Source organism: Lolium perenne, chromosome 5 (assembly GCF_019359855.2).
Source record: "Lolium perenne isolate Kyuss_39 chromosome 5, Kyuss_2.0, whole genome shotgun sequence".
Taxonomy (NCBI): Eukaryota; Viridiplantae; Streptophyta; class Magnoliopsida; order Poales; family Poaceae; genus Lolium; species Lolium perenne.
Window position 1 is genome coordinate 60,975,298 of NC_067248.2, and position 22,684 is coordinate 60,997,981.

General features: G+C 45.7%; 2 protein-coding genes across 2 annotated transcripts; one reads left to right on the forward strand and one right to left on the reverse strand.

Annotated features, from left to right (window-relative positions):
* Positions 1 to 3,491: 3,491 nt before the first annotated feature.
* LOC139831494 (uncharacterized) lies at positions 3,492 to 4,862 on the forward strand. The gene is made up of 2 exons (XM_071820785.1): positions 3,492 to 3,562; positions 3,656 to 4,862. Exons 1-2 carry the CDS (start codon positions 3,492 to 3,494, stop codon positions 4,860 to 4,862), a joined length of 1,278 nt encoding a protein of 425 aa, XP_071676886.1.
* A 4,317-nt stretch (positions 4,863 to 9,179) lies between these two features.
* LOC127304667 (uncharacterized) lies at positions 9,180 to 10,622 on the reverse strand. Its single transcript, XM_051335285.2, has one exon. It carries the CDS (start codon positions 10,620 to 10,622, stop codon positions 9,180 to 9,182), a length of 1,443 nt encoding a protein of 480 aa, XP_051191245.1.
* Positions 10,623 to 22,684: the final 12,062 nt, after the last annotated feature.

Below are 22,684 nucleotides of genomic sequence, written 5' to 3' on the forward strand. Positions count from 1 at the left end.
ATCCCCAAGCTTATGCTTTCATCATCTTCTTCCTGCAAAATATTAGTGCTCGCTCGGGCAGTGTTGACCCTCTTATTATAGTCAACAACATAGATATTATCAGAAAAATCTTCTATGCAATGATTTAGGATAGTAGAGACACTAAAATCACAATCATGACTCTCACCAGTTCCTTCGTAGATATCATCAATGAAAGCTTTTAATTCATAGGCTGCCATAAAGCCCGCAAATTGTTCTGCATCATCCATTCCATGAACATAACTATAAGTATTGTAGGAGGCAATTGTATGTTTTTCATGGGATTTACATTGGAAATCAAAGTGTTCACCACAACAAAAGTTACACGACCCTTCATAATGTGCAAGAAACTCAGTAGCGGCTTTATTTAGCAGTCTTAAGTAACTTTTTTGTCGTTTCGCTTCACATGATTCTCTATATTTCTTAGCAAGCTCAGCAGCATTCAAGTACATAAGCAAAGTGTCATTGATATTCATACTTGTGCTTATAACAGGAGTATTTTTTGGTATTTTCCATTTTTTAAATAAAGGTACTAAAAGTAAAACTAGCAATGCAAACAAGAATAGAAGCCTAGCGCTACGCTCCCCGGTAACGGCGCCATAAACGTATCTTGATAACCCCCAAGTGCAGGGGATCACCGTAGTACAATGAGTGTCGAACCCACGAGGAGATGAAGGAAAACTATCTATTCTCTAAAGCCCTACAACCCACTTATATAGCCTTCTATGCAAAGCTGGGAGATATGGTGTGTGTGTGGAGGTTTTTACTAAAAACTATATGTGCTGAAATTAATATGCAAGAAGTAAAACTAGTGCAAGAATAAGTAAAGTACAACAAAGTAAAATGCAATGAGATGAAGTGAAGTGAAGTGGAGTGAAGTAACTCAAGAGAGCAAGTGTTCAGGCACATTGCTATTTCATTTATGTGGTTGTCATAATTAGTGAAACTCATTGTAGTCATTTTAGTGCTTTTTCTAGCGAGGAGCCATAGATAGGTGTAGCCATATACATGTGCAAGTACACCCCTAGTGATTGATCCTAAGGCCATTTTCATGAGCATGCATCTAATAATGTCCAACCACCACTGTAAGTTTAAAGGTCCCCATAATTGGTTCCCCCATTTACATGCATCTAAGAATCGAGACTGGGTTTCTGTCGCTCCCACTATCCCTCACCCTGTCAACATGCAACGGTGATAACCTTATGCACCCCTATGTGCACTGATATATCAATACATAAGACCATCATAGAAGATAACAAATACTTGTATGCAACCAACAACAAACTATATAACAATTGCCATGAACAATTCACTACCCAAACATCAACATAGAGATACAATAGATCATGGAAAACAATAGATTGCATCATATATCATGTTTTCCAAGATATTACAGAGGGGGATGATGAAGAGTTGTTGTAGATGTTGATGAAGATGGTGTTGATGCCCTCACCGGAGGGGGGTGGAGTCCACCGGAGCGATTCCGGCAGCGTTTCACCCCTCCAATCTCTGTCAGCAGCGGCCTGCTGACTCTCTGTTTATGTGTTTTTGATCTACGCCACCGTAGCCTCGACGAACCCCCCCGGGGTCGTATATATAGTAGTTTTAGGGCAAAACAAGTCGGTTCGCGAAAAGATGAGGCGAAACGGATACTCGAGGGCCGAAAGAGGTCTGGTGGCGCGGCTAGAGGGGGAGGCCGTGCCACCCTCTCTCTCCCATCCCGTTGATCTCCTGGTGGCCCACTTTAGCTCATTTTGTTCGTCTTGAAAATTCCGAAGCGTGGCCCCTGACCTTGTCCTTTTTGGAGTCCCGTAGCTTCTGAAAGTCAAAAACACTAAAAAGTGGCATTTTCTACCAAACATAATTAGAACCGGAGGAGGGGATTGTTTAGAAAATCCCCTAAAACATCATAAAACATGGAAATAATATTATATAAGATTCAAATATGTGATAATATGTTGCAATAAAGTGCAAAATTCATGTATGCATTTTACATGCATGAGGAGACAAAAGTGAGAAGGAAGCTTGGCTAGAGGGGCGTACAACTAGCTCTGATAGTACTCCTGACATAAAATGTTAGACAAAAGGTTTGGAAGGTAGATGTCCCCTCGAAGATCAAAGTTTTTCTATGGCGGTTGGCTAAACCGTCTCTACCTACAATAGATTTGTTGCATCACCAGAATATGTCAACCACCCATGCATGTTCATTGTGTGGAGCTCGGGACTCGTGGCGCCATTCACTGATGGAGTGTGCGATGGCTAGAAGTGTATGGGCTTTAGTGGAGGAGAAGGTAGTCAAGCAAATGTTTGCCACTTCAGAACCCTCTATCAAGAATTGGATTTTCGTCATGATGGAGTCTCTCCCACGAGATGATTTTGTGAAGGTTCTTGTTGCATTTGGGCGATCTGGACAACGAGGCGGAAAGCTATCTATGATGGGGAGTTTCAAAGCCCATTATCTACACTTTTTTTTGTTCAGAAGTATCTTGATGATTTAGCTTTGGTCCCGAAGCCGAAACCTTCCGCTGCACAACCAGCAACTCCTGCGGTATGTCCTAAGTGGATCCCTCCAGTGGATGATCTTGTGAAAGCTAACGTGGATGGGGCGGTCTCACGAGACAATGAAGAAGGTTCCGATGTTGTCATCCTAAGAGATAGACAAGGCCACTACCTGGGATCCTCAACGGTTGTCTTCCCAGGTGCGATAAATTCACCTTCTCTCGAAGCTCTAGATTGTCGGGAGGCTCTCTCACTTGCAATTGATCTTTTCCTTCATAGAGTTTGTGTTGCAAGTAGGTGGTGAATGACAAAGCTGCTGGGCACGGGAGGGATCTATGCACCAATTATCAAAGAGATTCTAGCACACCATTTAGAGTTTGAAAAGATTACCTTTGCAACGAGGGAAGGAAATCAAACTCAGAAGCTCATAGCTTAGCTCGTCATGCTCTTTCTTCAGCCCGGGGCGCCATTTGTTGCTTCTTGTACCCCATGACAATGTGTTAATTCCTGTAATTTTAGACTTTGATTAATAAAGCGAGCACTTAAAAGATCAAATCAAAAAGAAAGAAAGAAAAACCTCCGACATCCGATAAGGACACAAATCAGCGTACCAACTCATACCCTGAGGCCTTGTTTACTTCTCTCGTATTTTTCTTCCCAATGGGTATGGGGATGAGAGGGTATTTGGTGTTCACTCAATCTCCTCAAATACCCTTTCCCAAAAATACACTAGTATGATGGAGAGTTTTTAATTTAGGCAAAAAAATGTGGGGATGGAAGGGGATATCTCGAGATTATTTCATTCAAACCGGAGAAGTAAACGGACAAGTAGAGATTTTTCGGGATACGAAATAATCTCCTCCCATCTCCATAAATACAGCAGAAGTAAACAAGACCTGAAGAGGAACGAAAACAAAAATTTAGGTTAGGCCGGCACGGCGGACCTTGCCGGCTGCTGCCGACGAAGCATCCTTATGGCGACAATCCGCAGTCAGGGGAAGATCCTCGACAATCTGGAACGCTCGTACTTCCCCCATCCAAAGTGGTAGGACGAGCATATATTGTTTTTTCATCAGAATTCCTCTTCCAAGCCGCCTCTTTTATTTTAATCTGAACTGATCTGTGGCGTCTGATCTAGGGGGAGGGATTGGTCGAACCTCGCTGACGGGCCGACGGGGCTGATCGCCGAGCGCCTGCTAGCCAACGATGTGGCGGACTACATCTGCTTCCGTGCTGTGTGCTGCCCGTGGCGACGGTGCTCCACGGATCCTCGCGCGCAGGGCGCCATGGACCGTCGCTTCCACCCACGCAAATGGATTATGCTCCGTGAAACTCCCGACCACCGCCTCCTCTTCCTCAACGTCTCCACCGGCCGGTGCATCCGGGCGCTCCTGCCGGAGCTCCATGGCTGCCGTGTGCTAGGATCCAGCGCCGAAGGCCTTCTCGTTCTGCTCCACAGGGCCTCGTATGTTGTCCGCCTACTCAACCCCCTAACATGCCAGGTAATTGATCTTCCGCCAGCAACTACGGTTCTCCGCCGGAGCTGCTATGCCGTTGATCTGCCGCCAACGTATAATATGAGCAGTGCCTTCGAGGTTTCAGGGGTTGGCCTTGCCGACGACTCCACATTTGCTATCTATTTCTTTAGGTTCGGTGTGTTAGCTGTGGCCCAGCCCGGCGATAAGTGTTGGACCATCGTACACCAAAGACATTTAAATTCGCAAGCTATATCAGTGGACGGCCGCTTCTATTGCCATACCAACCGGGGTGTCATGGTTGTGGAGATTAGTGCAGACCAGCCGCCACGCCTGGTGCTGGCTGCCGACCTGACCAAGGTTCTCTCTCGCATGTCGTCGAGTGCCCACCTGGTGGACAATGGCGGGGAGCTGATACTGGTGTATCGTACCATACAACAACGGCGGTGTCCATCCGATGAAGAAGAGGAATCCAGTGGCGGCAAGTGGAAAGAATTCATAAAGTATGATGCATACAGGGTAGACTTGAAGGCAATGGACGCAAAACATGTCACTAGACTTGGTGGGCGTGCTATATTTATAGGCTTGAGGACTGCACTTTCAGTGTCCACTTCGGTGTTTCCTTCTATTAAGAGTGACTCCATATATGTAGGACGGGATCTCATCATGTTGGGCACCAATCGTGGGGTGTATTGTCTTATGGATGGAACTACCGAGCCTTGTGGCATCATCCGACATGGCGGCTTCGATAAGGAATGTGGCAGTGAAATTGGACCATGGGGTATCGATGACTGTCTATCCGTGTATGTCACAGATGCTCACCATGTTGGGAATCTGAACAAGATAAAGGGCATGCCAGACGACGATTAAGAGAATGTCTGACTGACCATATGGATTTTAGTTGCTTCCAAACAAGCTAGTTGTGAGTTTTTTGGTTGTATCTTTTGTTCTTTGCTTCTATTTTTGTTTGCAAATTACATATTCTACTTTATGTTTCCTCAATTACATTTCATGAGCATTTGTTAATTTTATCCATGTGTGAGTTTGGTAACGGAAACCACCACTGGCCAATTCATGAGTGGTCACTGGTGTGGTCGTGCCGGATTTTGTAGGTATCCGGTCATTGTCGCCCTGGCGGTGAACCGGTGGATGACTGGATGAGGTCACAAAAATAACCATAGTGAATTGAGAATTTCCTCACATTATATCATAGGATATACAGAGAATTAAAAATCTGGCTAGAGTATTTTATTACAACGAATTACAGGCATGTTTGGAGAAAAGGAAGGCAAGAGGAAGAATGTTTTTTTTTAACCGAGGCAAAGAGATTTTCCAATTCATTAGTTAAGAATCAGTTTATAAGAAAAAAAAAGAGCGAAGAGAATAATTACAACCGCCTATATCTAGCATAGCTAGACCCAAAGGCACCACTGAACAACGCACCCATGAACACGAAGTTGACACACTAAAAGAAGATTCAAATGATGAATTAATTCAGGATGGGTCTACATGAATTATCTAGGCAGTACGTGTTTGTTTTGCAGGACCAGCTCTACACGCCGTTGATCCACATTATTAGATTGGAGTTTATCACAAATATGTAGTCTGATCACACATGTGTTCTATAGACGGTTATCTTTACTACGCCAGTAAACCAGAGTCGTAATACTGTTGGTGATGGCCTAATGGCCTATTTGTCGTCCAATCCAGCCGAACTGATGGGCGATGGCTATTATCATCTTACACTTGCACTATTGTGCGTTTACATACATAACTAGATATATAGCAGCACCAAGGAAAAAAATAGCGCGCTATAACAAAATAGCGTGGGTCTAAAAATACGCTATTAGCATGCTATAGCGTGCTATTAACGCGAATAGCGCGCTATAGCGCCGAAATAGCGTAGCGTCGGCTCTCCAGATATGCTATAGCGTGCTATTAGCGTTGGAATAGCGCGCTATTTTTTTCCATGAGCAGCACGCACACTTTATGCTTTATGGGTGCAAATAGCTTCACTGGCTTCTCCTGCCAATGAACCATGGAGACTAGCAAGTGACAACGCCCAGTAACAGGACAGCAAGGGACGCTTTCGTAAGCAATGCCGCCCCCCTTCAGTTGCCCTCGCCACCATCCTGGCGACAGGCCCGACGTCCGGGCAGGCCTGCATCAAGTCGTCCTCGTCCACAACCTTGACCTCCACGGCGTGCGCGCTCGTGATGTGGATCGCCCTGAAGCACTGGCGCCTGTGGCTACACCACGGCGTGGACAGAGCCACCAGCATGGTGGAGCCGGGCGATGGCGCAGCACATGCAGGAAAACAAGAATGGCCACTGCGACCTTGCTAGTGATCTCCATGGCGAAGGTCCTGCTTAAGTTGCCTAGGCTATTCCCTCCATGTGCCACTGCACTATAGGTCACAGCCTACTGCCGATGCTCCAGTTGCCTGGCCCTGTCTTTTGACTATCATGATTTTCAGAATTTTCTTGTGTCGTCAAAGCCATTTTTCTCGAGTCATCTCTAATTCCAGCAAGAATCTGTTGCATTTTGCGCCATCACTCCATCAGCACATATTCCTTTGCCGATGTGAGCCAATTTCCTCATTGATAGTGCATGTCTTATTGTGTAGAGGGTCCGATTGTTAGCTCGAGTTGGCTGCCCTGCAACCTGGGTTCCAATCTCGTCGAGCGCTGATTTCTGGCTCATTTAGCTTCTTCTATAAGAATATGCCCTTGGTGCTAGTGTCCATGGGTCTTGTTTTTTTCTTATTGTGTTGTGCCTTCTCCAAACATTTCTCCTTGTACTGTTTTACCTGTTTTTCTTTGAATTTCAGAGTCCATGTGGGCAGTATGGCCCTGATGTTGTGATTCTTAACTGTGTGAAAAGCCTGAATATGTAGACTCATACACTCATCGAAGAACATGCACCAATCAATGTGGTGCCTATAGCAGAGGGCATGTTTACAAGCAATACCCAGCATTTAAAACGAGTAATACACATTTTATTTGTATACCTTAAGCATTGCAAGTGGAAGAAAAGGCAAAGATGGAGATATATAAGCTTACTGAAACCTAATGCTGCAGCCAACAAGAATAAATAATTGCCATGGGTAGAGGTTGGAGTATTACTGGCCAAAAAGAAAGCTATGGAATGCTGATCTTAATATAAACACAAATCTGTCAGGATGTTCTAGAATTAAGGATGAACCAATGTGAAAGGGCATAAACGACAAAGATCTGAGAATAAATTTATTGCTACTGAAATTGTAAGAATCCAACTACTAAACCTGCTACATGATCCATCACATACATAATACTAAAAACGTCTCTGGTTGTAATCACTTGGTAATTTCTGGTCCTTGATCACCAACTAAAAACATATCAAGTGGAAAATTTCTGTAAGAAATATATTGAGCAGGGGATAAGCTTCGATGCAGCAACACAGGACATGCAAATGCCATCAAACTTAATGTTTGCCACAAACCTGAAAGTTCAGAATGCATAACTTTTTCATGTGGCCTTGCGCACGGGCAGCCAGCGGCAGGCCGGGTGGGGGCAGGAGGTGGTCGGGCAGGGCGTGGTGGGGAAGATTGGAAGAATTGGGGGAAAGGGGATAAAAGAAAATAAAAAACACCGAATAATATCATGATATTTTTCTTTGATAGAAGATAAGTTAGTCTAAAAGCAATACCTCCTATATCACCATTTATTTTTTTCATAGTAGATGGCAGCAACAACGTTCATATCTAAGGCTATGTTTGGACTGTAGGAATGCAAAACATAGGAATATGAAAGGCAGAGAGGAATGCATATGTAACACAGGAAAGGAAGAAATGCAAGAAAAAAAATACCCCCTCCGTATTAGAATGTAAGACGTTTTAGAATACGAAAACAGTGTGGTACAATGTCTTATAATTATAGACAGAGAGAGTAGGTTTCTACTATTCAATCCTTGCTAAAATCAAATTTCTTTTACCACTGATAAACTCTCTTTCTAGAAACTGATCCATTGCTGGTGCGGTTGGAGTAGTACCATGTGAACTGTTGAAGTCTTTTTGCTACCATGTATAAAACTAGATACTTCCCATTGAAATATACTACAGTTCCCAAGATTTGTGGGAATCACCGATCAAATACAGAGGAAGACCAAGCATACATACCTCAGCTAGAGGAAATTGAATGATGCAGTTGGTCAAAGAATTTCCAAATCAAGCAAACAGCAGCACACCAGGGTGAATTCTAGGGGAGCTGGCAAGTGTGAAAGTGCAAATTCAAAGCAGCGCTTTGCATATGAGGTGCTAGAGCACATGAATCGAGAGGGTCATGGCTTACAAATAAGGGATACACAAATACAGCATACTACTCCTACACAAAAAGGGAGTACGCTGTGCATCCTTTTTCTAGGAGATAAGCACTATGCAGAAAGGATGCAAGATTCATGCATGTATAATCAACCAAGGGACTGACTGACTAACATTCTGAGCTGAAATACAATTATAACAAGACATCACTACACCATTATAAAAGTTTGGTTGGAAACCTATCCAAGAAAACTGTTGAGCACTTAGAAAGACGATTTATATTATTAGCTGTGCATGCAACAACAAAAAACCTTGATAAAAAAGGGATCATCACATATTGAGTGTGCAGTAAAAATGGAACAATTGAATCCTCAAAAATGAAGAGATCATGCAATAAAAAATGGAAACAATAAAATTGCTATGGACATTCACAATTCACAGGTGTTGCTAGTAAAATGGCCATGTGTATAAGGGGATTCTTGTTAGGATCGTACATGCATGCTAGAAAGTTCATTTTATACAAAATTTATTATAATTACGTTTCCAGAACCAATTGTGCTGGTTTGCCTATCAATAACTGACGAACTCAAACACAAATAGTAGGCACAAATTGATTAATGGGGGCCTAGCAACTAATGCAACATAGCAGCATTCCATTGAAAGTACGCAGTAGTTGAAAATCCATTCTCCCATAAAATTTATTAGCTCCAGCATCGTACCAACAGTTTGAAAGCAACAAAAGGTTTATATGGGAATAAGCAGTGTTTTCAATGCCAGCAAGATATCCTTTTGCATCAACAAAGTAACCGATAATGGTTAACTATACGGGAAATTTTCCATTCATTTTGTCATATGCAATTACGCAAATGACAAACAAATGGAGAGTAAATTCAGAGAGAACCTTCAGCATCATGTCCAATCCTCCCATCATCAGCAACCAAAGAAGGAGGCCAGGCCATTATATACGGATAGAAATAGTCATCAAATGCCCCCTCAAGCAGCACGTCAAGGACCAAGGTATCCAAGGCAATGGAGAAGAACGAGCGACGCTGCGTGCCAGCGGGGGTCATGTACGTCATTGACAAGTAGACATATCCAGACCTAACTTGCACAATTCTGATAAAGTCAGGCAAGTCCTGAGTGAACCCATCAATTTCTGCACTGAAAGAGATTCTATTCTGTGGCACCCATATCTCAGTTCCATCACTGTCCACACTACGGATCCAAACATGGAGTAATAATCCAGAATGATAGACAATGCAAAGCTCACCATCCTTAGTCTCCCCAGCCCTGAAATTGCACCCATCCACAGCATCCACTTGCTCAGGTAGATCTACAACGGTGGTATCCAAGGTGTCGGTGTTGATCCTAATCATGTGTCCTTCGCCGTGGAAAGGCCAGTAAATGGAACCGTTCACCAGCGAACCAACCTTGAACTTTAGGCTGTTGTTTCCACCAATGCGCACCCACGGCTGGATGACCCAATCCCAGGTCTCTGACGAGAAGATGGCGGCACGAACCCTGCGCTTATTCGTGCAGACACAGATCACCCGAAACAACCAGGGTTTCTCCTCGGAGGACTGCAGGTGGAAACCAACGAAATCGAGATGGCGGCGGCTCCCATCGGCAATGCCGGCCGGCAACGGGAGGATGTTCACGGCCCAGGTCATGGGGTTGAGGGTAGCCAGGGACAGGTCATTGTTATCGAGCTTGTTCCATAGGAGGAGGATACCGTCTCGGCAGTCGGTGACAGTCCAACCCGAGAACGACTGTGGGAGGGAAGTGAGGAAGAAGTCGCCGCGGCGAAGGGCGGCCGTGACATCAGAATCGCAACCGGGATTGGAATCGGAATCGGAATCGGAGGGACGCAGGGGTATGAAGAAGGGGTAGGTGTCGCTGGTAAAGAAGAGGCCGATGAGGGGCGCCGGGTGGAGAGCGCGGAACAGGCGGCGGAAGGCAAGGGAGGAGCGGACGACGCCGAGCCATGAGCGGCAGGTGAGCGTGGCGCGTACGAGGGCCGGGAGGTCCGGCAGGCGGAGGAAGATCTCGCGAAGGTTATCTTCGCTGAGAGAGGATATGGTGGTATCGGCGGAGGCGGCGGTGGTGGTGGTGGCGTTGGAGGTGGTGGTTGCGGTAGTGATAGTGGTCCCGTTGGCGGTGGTGGAGACGGTGGTGATGGTGGTGGTGGTGGTGATGGTGGTGGTGGTTCCCTTGGCGGCGGCGGAGACGGTGGTGGTGCCCTTGCCGGCGGTAGTGGTGATAGTGGCAGTGGTGGTCGTGGGCGGGATTGACCGACGTTTCGGCGGTGGCGCCGCCAGCGGTTCACTAGCCATTGCTCGAGTCGAGTGGCTGGAGTGAGATCTTGAAAGGGTTCGTGTACTCAGGCCCAGCAAATCCCTACACTGCTTGCTTTGAGCCCAACTCACAAGTCCTTTTCTTTTTATCGGGAAACAAATTACTATAGTCCAAGCGCCCGTTTAACAAAGCTTCTTTTTTTTTATAAGAATGAAAAGAAAGAAAGCTGGCTTACGCAAAACGATTATCAAGAACTTAGCAGAATCGATGCCTTGAGTAGGAAACTTGAAAACATAATCTAGGGTTTAGGGTTTGGTAATACAGCCAAGTCAAACCACAAAACAAATTTGATGTCACTTACGAGGCACGCTGACTTACTCCCTCCGTCCCAAAAAAGTTGTCTGAAATTATCTAAATTTAAATGTATTTAGACACTAAATAGCAATAGATGAATCTACAAGTTTCATGGGACGGAGGGAGTACATGATACTCCTTACATTATAATGCTTTCGTCTTATGAAAGTTGTATGAGATTTGTCTAAATTTAGACGTATCTAAATATTATCTAGATACATTTAAATTTTAATAAATCTCAAACAAGTTTCATAGGACGAAGAGAGTAGACCTTTTTAGTATGACTTGTAATGTGCTCTATACGGGAGCATTGTAGTTCGTGGTCTTACATGTTCATCGTCTAACTCTTCTTCGCACCCTTTGTGCCTAGACAGTACCCCTCCGGTGTGCTTGATGCGCCATTGGTGTCTCCTTTTGAAGATAATCGCATTGTACACGCCATTCTTTTGGATCGCCACGCGGCCCACACCGTTCCAGCGGTAATATGTGAGCATGTGTTCTTTTTTTAATAACTTGTATTACTATGTATGTATTGATGCAAGCTATCCGTGATGCTTGTTGCTGCTGTCTAGATACAACGGACTCTTCTGCTGGTAATCTTTCTTCAGTGTGCCACTGCACTACAGGCCATGACCTGCAGGCGGCAGCAGATGCTCCAGTTGCCTGGGCCCTGTCACAACAGGTACATTCTAATGTTTTGACTGTCATTATTTTCTACTGTTGTTGAGGCTAAATTTTCTCGAGTCATCTCCGAATCGAGCTAGTCCATCTCCACCTGGTACTGTTTTATCTGTTCTTTGAACTCCCTAGTCCATCTGGGCAGTATGTATTGTTCTGGTATTTCCGTGATTCGTGTGGAAAGCTTGAATATGTGGACTCAGAAATCGAAAGATAGAACTTGGAAAAAGAGGCTCTCGAGCGGCTAGCGCGAGCCGCTCCAGGGCAGCACCAAAACCTAAAACAGAGCCACCCCGATCTACTTTCTCCGGCCGCTGCCGCCGCCGGTGTCGGCGGTGGCGGCCGCAACTGGCCGTCGAAGGCGGCGGGCAGGGTCGGCGCGCCCTCGACGGGTTCCTCTCGCGCAGGAGGAGACTTCTTCGGGGCGGCGCGGTAAAAGCTTGGGTGTGTGGAGTGGAGGAGCTCGCCGTGCGCGGCTGGGAGGCGCTGAGGTGAGGAGAGGAGTTGCCTGGTAGGGGAGGCAGCGGAAAGGGAGCGCGGTGGTCTCGTCGGCGTGGTCTGGGGCGACGGCGCAGGTCGAGGCGTTGGCGGCGGCGGCCCTGGATTGCGTCTAGGGAGGAGTTCCCTGGCGCTGCGGCCGGCTGCTGCGCGACGCGGGCGTGCGGCGGAGCTCCTCGCCAGCGCTGGCGACGGAGTGGGAGGTGGAGGCGCGGGGGCCTGAGCTGGGTCCATCTGGGCCCGATCTGGATCCTTCTAGGCCGGATCTGGGTTCCAGGGGCCAGGTGCCTCGCTCCGTCGTCGGCTAGGAGCGGCCTGACGAAGCACTGGGCGGCCTGGTACGTGCGGTTGGTGGTCTGGAGGTTGCAACATGTCAAGGCTGGAGGTAGGAGTTGGCGTCTTTTTGGCTGTGCTCGGCGTTGGTGGACCACGAGACTATGGTTCCGGTGGCGAGGTGCTGCGGCGGTGCCGGTGTGTTCGGCGAGTTTGCTGCCCCAATCCACCGGGTAGCATGGGTGTTGTGCGACTACACGGATGAAAGTCCAGCCCGCCTTGGCGGTGCCGACGACGGCGACACCTGTGGGCGTCGTTCCCCTCCTTGGAGGCGTCGTTGAAGTGTGTCGGCACCCCTCGCTACCGCGGTGGTTTGGTGGTGTCTCCGGGCGAAAGCCCAGGTTTAGTTGAATCGGCGCAATGGCGGCATCTTGATGTCGTTCCTCCGTTGGGAGCCTTGCATTCGGAGACACGGCAGTTTGTGACTTGTTGCGATCCTCCGGTGCTGGTCGCTTTCCAAGGTGGATCATCCGGGGCACTATGCACGACGTCGTCGGAGAGTCCAAGACGACGCCTTTGTCGGAACCAACCAAATCCCGCCGTCTTCTTCTTTGATGGTGCGTTGACAAGGAGAGTTCTGTTGGAGGTTTCGTCTTCGGAGTTGGCTAGCGTGGAGCGAGACGTGGCTCGATGTTCTTCTTAGGATAGGTTCTCTTGTGTCCGAGTTGTTTTTTCGTTGGTGGCTGTCTTCGGACTAGCCCGGAGTGGAGTGTGTACTGCACTCGTTGTTTGCAGCGATTTGTAGTTTTCTTGTATTCAAAATTCTGCCTTCTACAAAGATAAGGTACGTCTTCGGGCATACTCTCGAAAAAGAAATCGAAAGATAAACAGGCACCAATGCCAACCGTAAAGGTTGTAAGAATTCATTAATTTCTACAAGTGATTCACATATTTGCATAATTGCGAATTACCATATGCATGTAACGAATTATGCATATCTAAGGCCATGTTTGGACCATAACGATGCAAAACACACGAATAGGAAAATAATGCATATGTAACAACAGATGAATGTAGAAACGTAAAACACGAGAACATTACAATAGCTGTTTGGAACGCACACAGGAAAGAAAGAAAAACAGGAAACTAGATTTCTGCTATTGAAATTCTTGCTAAAATCAAATTTCTTTTACTAATGTTAAACTATCTTGCCAGAAACTGATCAATTGCAGGTGCGGTCGGATTATTATTTCAACAGTTAAAAGTCTTTGGCTCCCATCGTGTTAATAAAATTGGATAAACTATTTTCCATTAAAATATACTACGGTCCACTTGTTATGGTCGGTCTGACCTATACACGCAAGAAGCCCACTAGTGGCTAGTTGTGGGCTTAGCCCAAGTAAATTAGGGGCTTAGCCCAAGTAAATTAGGGTTTAGAGAAGGCTGTCCTCCTATATAAACACATGTACCCTTCGTGATTAATCAGACAAATATTCAGTATCATACTGGAGACGAGAGATCCCCCTGCGCCCAGCCGCACCCAACCCTAGCCGCCGCCTCCTTCCTCCGCGACGGCGCCCAGCCGCCGGCGCCGAGCCCTCCAGCCTCTCCGCCCTCACTTCCACCCTTACAACTTCCGCCCTAGACCCGGTAGAACCCTAGCCCCTACACTTTGGTATCAGATTGCCTAGGTCTAATGGGCTCCAACAGCCTCCCCGTCGACCCCATCATCGCCACGTCCGCCGCCGCCACCAACACCACCCCCGCCACCTCCGCCGCCATGACAGGCGCCCACGCGCCGCGGGGGCCGCCGCCGATGGAGACCAGGGGGCCACCGCCGCCGCTACCATCCAGGCCGCCGCCACCGTCCCCACGGGCCTCGACCTCCTGCCCGCTACATTGGCGGACCTCGCTGACAGTCTCCGCGCCATCCGCTTCGAGCTCGCGGAGATCAAAGCCGGCCAGCACCCGCCGCCCCCACCGGCCGCCATCCCGGCCCTATCCGCCACCCCGACACCGCCCGCCTCCGTCGCCAACAAGGACCGCCCCGCGTGGTGGCCGCCATCGCCCTCGCCAATCCCCACATGGACCGACGCGTCGCCCGTCTACACTCAGACTACGGCGCGGACGACGGTTCAGTAGCCCGTCCACACCTTTGGTGGTCCTGGCGGGTTTGCTGCCCCCTTCGCCGAGAGCACGTCCTTCACCCCGGGCCGCAAGGAGGGCGCCTACAGGGTCACGCCTTTGGCGCAGCAGCCGCCCCGCTTCACCAAGATGGAGTTCGCCACCTACGACGGCACCACCGACCCCCTGAACTGGCTGAACCGGTGTGAGCAGTTCTTTCGGGGGCAGCGGACGCTCAGCGCCGACCGCACGTGGATCGCCTCCTATCACCTATGGGGCGCCGCGCAGACTTGGTACTACGCCCTCGAGCAGGACGAGGGCGGGATGCCGTCCTGGGAGCGCTTCCGCGACCTGTGCCTCCAGCGGTTTGGGCCGACCCTCCGCGGAAGCCGCCTCGCCGAGCTAGGACGCCTCGCCTTCACCACAACGGTCCAGGACTTCGCCGACCGCTTTCAGGCGCTCGCGTGCCATGCTGATGTCTACTCACGCTTCTTTTCCTGTAGACAGTGTTGGGCCTCCAAGAGCAGAGGTTTGTAGAACAGCAGCAAGTTTTCCCTTAAGTGGATCACCCAAGGTTTATCGAACTCAGGGAGGAAGAGGTCAAAGATATCCCTCTCAAGCAACCCTGCAATCACGATACAAGAAGTCTCTTGTGTCCCCAACACACCTAATACACTTGTCAGATGTATAGGTGCACTAGTTCGGCGAAGAGATAGTGAAATACAAGTAGTATGTATGTATATGAGTGGTAATAGCAATCTGAATAAAATATGGCAGCGAGTAAACATGCAACAGAACAGTAAGTAAGCGGTGATTCGATGTTTGGAAACAAGGCCTAGGGATCATACTTTCACTAGTGGACACTCTCAACATTGATCGCATAATAAATAATAACTTCTCTCATTTGTGCTACATACACTCTTTTGTTGGATGACAAACACCATTCGTTGTGTAGGGCTACAAGAGCTCCCTCAAGCCGGAGTTAACAAGCGCCACAACATTCGGCATTCATATTTAAGTAACCTTAGAGCATAATAGATCTTTGCAAAATAAACCGAGAACTAACATACATACACACTGTCCACATTACGCTATGAAAGGAGGAATAGATCACATCAATACTATCATAATGATAATTAACTCCACAACCTACAAGAGATCGTGATCATAGCCTACGACAAGAACCACATGATGCACACACTGGCACCTTTACACCATGCAGGAGGAATATACTAGTTTAATAACATCACATGAGTAGCACATAGACTAGTAGCGATACAAAGCTCATCATATGGATCTCAATCATGTAAGGCAGCTCATGAGATCATTGTATTGAAGTACATGAGAGAGAGATTAACCACATAGCTACCGGTACAACCCTTAGCCTCGAGGGAGAACTACTCCCTCCTCATCATGGGAGACAGCGACGATGGCGGTGAAGATGGTGGTGGTGTCGATGGAGAAGCCTTCCGGGGGCACTTCCCCGTCCCGGCGGCTGATACGTCTCCAACGTATCTATAATTTCTGATGTTCCATGCTTGTTTTATGACAATACCTACATGTTTTGTTCACACTTTATATCGTTTTGATGCGTTTTCCGGAACTAACCTATTGACGAGATGCCGAAGTGCCAGTTCCTGTTTTCTGCTGTTTTTGGTTTCAGAAATCCTAGTAAGGAAATATTCTCGGAATTGCACGAAATCAACGCCCAAGTATCTTATATTTCCACGAAGCCTCCAGAACACCGAAGAGGGACCAGAGGAGAGGCCCAGGGCCACCACACATGGTGGCGGCGCGGCCAGAGGGGGGGGGGTGATACGTCTCCAACGTATCGATAATTTCTTATGTTCCATGCCACATTATTGATGTTATCTACATGTTTTATACACATTATATGTCATATTTATGCATTTTCTGGAACTAACCTATTAACAAGATGCCGAAGTGCCAGTTCCTGTTTTCTGCTGTTTTTGGTTTCAGAAATCCTAGTAACGAAATATTCTCGGAATTGGACGAAATCACCTCCCAGGTTCCTATTTTGCCCGGAAGCATCCAGAACACCCGAGAGCCGCCAGAGGGGGGCCCTGGTGGGCCCAGATGACATGGTGGCGCGGCCCAGGCCCTGGCCGCGCCACCCTATGGTCTCGTCGCCTCGTTGACCCTCCTGCGCCGCCTCTTCGCCTATATAAAGCCCCTGCATCGAAAACCCTTACGGAGGAAGCCACGATACGAGAAAAGTTCCAGAGCCGCCGTCATCGCGAAGCCAAGATCTGGGGGACAGGAGTCTCTGTTCCGGCACCCTGCCGGAGCGGGGAAGTGCCCCCGGAAGGCTTCTCCATCGACACCGCTGCCATCTCCACCGCCATCTTCATCACCGCTGTTGCTCCCATGAGGAGGGAGTAGTTCTCCATCGAGGCTCGGGGCTGTACCGGTAGCTATGTGGTTCATCTCTCTCCTATGTAGTTCAATACAATAATCTCATGAGCTGCCTTACATGATTGAGATTCATATGATGATGCTTGTAATCTAGATGTCATTATGCTAGTCAAGTGGGTTTTACTTATGTGATCTCCAGGAGACTCCTTGTCCCACGTGTGTCAAGGCGACAGTGTGTGCACCGTGTGGGTCTCTTAGGCTATATTTCACGAAGTACTTATTCACTGTTGAAGAGCGTAGTGAAGTGCTTATTTATATCTCTTTATGATTGCAATGTGCATCGTATCACAATTTATCTATGTGCTACTCTAGCAAAGTTATTAAAGTAGTTTTATTCCTCCTGCATGTGTGCAAAGGTGACAGTGCGTGCACCGTGTTAGTACTTGGTTTATGCTATGATCATGATCTCTTGTAGATTGCGAAGTTAACTATTGCTATGATAATATTGATGTGATCTATTCCTCCTACATATGCATGAAGGTGACAGTGTGCATGCTATGCTAGTACTTGGTTTAGTCTTTTGATCTATCTTACACTTAAGGTTACTTAAACATGAGCATTATTGTGGAGCTTGTTAACTCCGGCATTGAGGGTTCGTGTAATCCTACGCAATGTGTTCATCATCCAACAAGAGTGTAGAGTATGCATTTATCTATTCTGTTATGTGATCAATGTTGAGAGTGTCCACTAGTGAAAGTGTAATCCCTAGGCCTTGTCCCTAAATACTGCTGAGTTACTACTGCTTGTTTCTTGTTTCTTTGCGTTACTACTGCTGCAATACTACCACCATCAACTACACGCCCGACAAGCTATTTTACGGCACCGTTGCTACTGCTCATATATATTCATACCACCTGTATTTCACTATCTCTTCACCGAACTAGTGCACCTATTTGGTGTGTTGGGGACACAAGAGACTTCTTGCTTTGTGGTTGCAGGGTTGCATGAGAGGGATATCTTTGACCTCTTCCTCCCTGAGTTCGATAAACCTTGGGTGATCCACTTAAGGGAAAACTTGCTGCTGTTCTACAAACCTCTGCACTTGGAGGCCCAACAACTGTCTGAGGAAAGGAGGGGGAACGTAGACATCAAGCTAATTTCTGGCGCCGTTGCCGGGGAGGAAAGGTAAAAGGTACTCACACTCCGGATCTCGGCTACTAAGCTATTTTCCCGGCGCCATTGTAAGTACTCGAAGCTATTTCCTTTAGACTCTGCAATTGCGACATTTGGTTTCTTGTTTACACTAGTTAGGCATAATGGAAAACAACAAAAATATGAGAGATCTTTATGAACTTTATCTTGAATTAGGACATGATGTGTTTGAAGAGAGAATTAAAAAACCCATGGAACTTTATATGCATGATAATGGGAATGTTATTAGTATGAATGCTTTGAACACCATTGTTGCTAATGCTATGGAAAATTCTAAGCTTGGGGAAGCCGGCTTTGATGAGCATGATATTTTTAGTCCCCCAAGCATTGAGGAGAAAATTTACTTTGATGATACTTTGCCTCCTATTTATGATGATTATAATGATAGTAGTCTTTTGTTACCACCTGTTATGGAGGATAAATTTGATTATGATTACAATATACCTCCTATATTTGAAAGCTACTTTGTTGAATTTGCTCCCACTACAACTAATAAAATTGATTATGCTTATGTTGGGAGTAGTAATTATTTTATGCATGAGACTCATGATAAGAATGCTTTATGTGATAGTTATATTGTTGAGTTTGCTCATGATGCTACTGAAAGTTATTATGAGAGAGGAAAATATGGTTGTAGAAATTTTCATGTTACTAAAACACCTCTCTATGTGCTGAAATTTTTGAAACTACACTTGTTTTATCTTCCTATGCTTGTTACTTTGCTCTTCATGAACTTGTTTATTTACAAGATTCTTATGCATAGGAAGCATGTTAGACTTAAATGTGTTTTGAATTTGCCTCTTTATGCTCTCTTTTGCTTCAAATACTATTTCTTGCGAGTGCATCATTAAAACTGCTGAGCCCATCTTAATGGCTATAAAGAAAAGAACTTCTTGGGAGATAACCCATGTGTTATTTTGCTACAGTACTTTGTTTTATATTTGTGTCTTGGAAGTTGTTTACTACTGTAGCAACCTCTCCTTATCATGTTTTTGTGCCAAGTAAAGTTTTTATGTCAAAGTTGATGTTATATTTGGGATTGCTGCGCAGAAACAGCATTGCTGTCTGTCACGAATCTGGGCACAATTCTCTGTAGAAAATTCGAAAAAATCTGCCAATTTACGAGCGTGATCCTCAGATATGTACGCAACTTTCATTAGTTTTGAGTTTTTCCGTTTGAGCAAGTCTGGTGCCATCTTTAAATTCGTCTTTACGGACTGTTCTGTTTTTGACAGATTCTGCCTTTTATTTCGCATTGCCGCTTTTGTTAAGTTGAATGAGTTTCTTTGTTCCATTAACTTTCAGAAGTTTTGTGCAATGTCCAGAAGTGTTAAGAATGATTGTGTCACCTCTGAACATGTGAATTTTTGATTATGCACTAACCCTCTAACGAGTTTGCTTGAAGTTTGGTGTGAAGGAAGTTTTCAAGGGTCAATAGAAGAGGGTGATATAATGTGATCGAGAAGAGTGAAAGGTCTAAGCTTGGGGATGCCCCGGTGGTTCATCCCTGCATATTTCAAGAAGACTCAAGCATCTAAGCTTGGGGATGCCCAAGGCATCCCCTTCTTCATCGACAACTTATCAGGTTTCTTCTAGTGAAACTATATTTTTATTCCATCACATCCTATGTATTTTACTTGGAGCGTCTGTGTGCTTTTATTTTTGTTTTTGTTTTGTTATCTTAGTTCTCTGAATAAGTTCATCCTTGTGTGGGAGAGAGACACGCTCCGCTGGTTCGTATGAACACATGTGTTCTTAGCTCATAATATTCATGGCGAAGTTTCCTCTTCGTTAAATTGTTATATGGTTGGAATTGAAAAATGCTACATGTAGTAATTGGTAAAATATCTTGGATAATGTGATACTTGGCAATTGTTGTGCTCATGTTTAAGCTCTTGCATCATGTACCTTGTACCCATTAATGAAGAAATACATAGAGCATGCTAAAATTTGGTTTGCATAATTGGTCTCTCTAAGGTCTAGATAATTTCTAGTATTGAGTTTTGAACAACAAGGAAGACGGTGTAAAGTCTTATAATGTTTACAATATGTCTTTTATGTGAGTTTTGCTGCACCGGTTCATCCTTGAGTTTGCTTCAAATAAACTTGCTAGCCTAAACCTTGTATCGAGAGGGAATACTTCTCATGCATCCAAATACTTGAGCCAATATTCATGCCATTTGTGTCCACCATACCTACCTACTACATGGTATTTCTCCGCCATTCCAAAGTAAATTGCTTGAGTGCTACCTTTAAACAATTCAAAATGTATCACCTCTGATTTGTGTCAATGTTTTATAGCTCATGAGAAAGTATGTGGTGTTTATCTTTCAATCTTGTTGGGCAACTTTCACAAATGGACTAGTGGCTTCATCCGCTTATCCAATAACTTTGCAAAAAGAGCTGGCAATGGGATTCCCAGTCCCAAATTAATTAACAAAAATAGACACTCCTCCATGGTATGTGATTGTTGGACGGCACCCGAAGGATTCGGTTAGCCATGGCTTGAGAAAGCAAAGGTGGGGAGGAGTGTCATCATAATAAAACTAAAATAAAAAGGCACTCCTTCGTGGTATGAGATTGTTGGCAGGCACCTGAGGATTCGGTTAGCCATGGTTTGTGAAAGAAAGGTTGGAAGGAGTGCCACCCAAAAATAAAATAAAATGGGAGCCGCTTTTTGAAGGTTTGTCTGGCAAGGGGGTTAGAGTACCCGCTACCATTCGTTGACAACAACAAACACCTCTCAAAACTTTACTTTTATGCTCTCTTTATGTTTTCAAAATAAAAGCTCTAGCACAAATATAGCAATCGATGCTTCCCTCGTCGAAGGGCCATTCTTCTACTTTTATGTTGAGTCAGTCCACCTATCTCTCTCCACCTTAAAAAGCAAACACTTGTGTGAACTGTGCATTGATTCCTACATACTTGCATATTGCACTTGTTATATTACTTTATGTTGACAATATCCATGAGATATACATGTTATAAGTTGAAAGTAACCGCTGAAACTTAATCTTCCTATGTGTTGCTTCAACACCTTTACTTTGATTTATTGCTTTATGAGTTAACTCTTATGCAAGACTTATTGATGCTTGTCTTGAAGTACTATTCATGAAAAGTCTTTGCTTTATGATTCACTTGTTTACTCATGTCATTACCATTGTTTTGATTGCTGCATTCATTACATATGTTTACAAATAGTATGATCAAGATTATGATGGCATGTCACTTAAGAAATTATCTTTGTTATCGTTTTACCTGCTCGGGACGAGCAGAACTAAGCTTGGGGATGCTGATACGTCTCCAACGTATCGATAATTTCTTATGTTCCATGCCACATTATTGATGTTATCTACATGTTTTATACACATTATATGTCATATTTATGCATTTTCTGGAACTAACCTATTAACAAGATGCCGAAGTGCCAGTTCCTGTTTTCTGCTGTTTTTGGTTTCAGAAATCCTAGTAACGAAATATTCTCGGAATTGGACGAAATCACCTCCCAGGTTCCTATTTTGCCCGGAAGCATCCAGAACACCCGAGAGCCGCCAGAGGGGGGCCCTGGTGGGCCCAGATGACATGGTGGCGCGGCCCAGGCCCTGGCCGCGCCACCCTATGGTCTCGTCGCCTCGTTGACCCTCCTGCGCCGCCTCTTCGCCTATATAAAGCCCCTGCATCGAAAACCCTTACGGAGGAAGCCACGATACGAGAAAAGTTCCAGAGCCGCCGTCATCGCGAAGCCAAGATGCGGGGACGGAGTCTCTGTTCCGGCACCCTGCCGGAGCGGGGAAGTGCCCCCGGAAGGCTTCTCCATCGACACCGCTGCCATCTCCACCGCCATCTTCATCACCGCTGCTGCTCCCATGAGGAGGGAGTAGTTCTCCATCGAGGCTCGGGGCTGTACCGGTAGCTATGTGGTTCATCTCTCTCCTATGTAGTTCAATACAATAATCTCATGAGCTGCCTTACATGATTGAGATTCATATGATGATGCTTGTAATCTAGATGTCATTATGCTAGTCAAGTGGGTTTTACTTATGTGATCTCCGGAGACTCCTTGTCCCACGTGTGTAAAGGTGACAGTGTGTGCACCGTGTGGGTCTCTTAGGCTATATTTCACGAAGTACTTATTCAGCATTGAAGAGCGTAGTGAAGTGCTTATTTATATCTCTTTATGATTGCAATGTGCATCGTATCACAATTTATCTATGTGCTACTCTAGCAAAGTTATTAAAGTAGTTTTATTCCTCCTGCATGTGTGCAAAGGTGACAGTGCGTGCACCGTGTTAGTACTTGGTTTATGCTATGATCATGATCTCTTGTAGATTGCGAAGTTAACTATTGCTATGATAATATTGATGTGATCTATTCCTCCTACATATGCATGAAGGTGACAGTGTGCATGCTATGCTAGTACTTGGTTTAGTCTTTTGATCTATCTTACACTTAAGGTTACTTAAACATGAGCATTATTGTGGAGCTTGTTAACTCCGGCATTGAGGGTTCGTGTAATCCTACGCAATGTGTTCATCATCCAACAAGAGTGTAGAGTATGCATTTATCTATTCTGTTATGTGATCAA

Excerpts from the sequence above, each read along its gene's own strand:
- LOC139831494 (XM_071820785.1), top strand. The coding sequence starts at position 3,492 with ATGGCGACAATCCGCAGTCAGGGGAAGATCCTCGACAATCTGGAACGC. Across the intron at positions 3,563-3,655 it reads TACTTCCCCCATCCAAAGTG|GGGGAGGGATTGGTCGAACC; the intron begins GTAGGACGAGCA and ends CGTCTGATCTAG.
- LOC127304667 (XM_051335285.2), bottom strand. The coding sequence starts at position 10,622 with ATGGCTAGTGAACCGCTGGCGGCGCCACCGCCGAAACGTCGGTCAATC.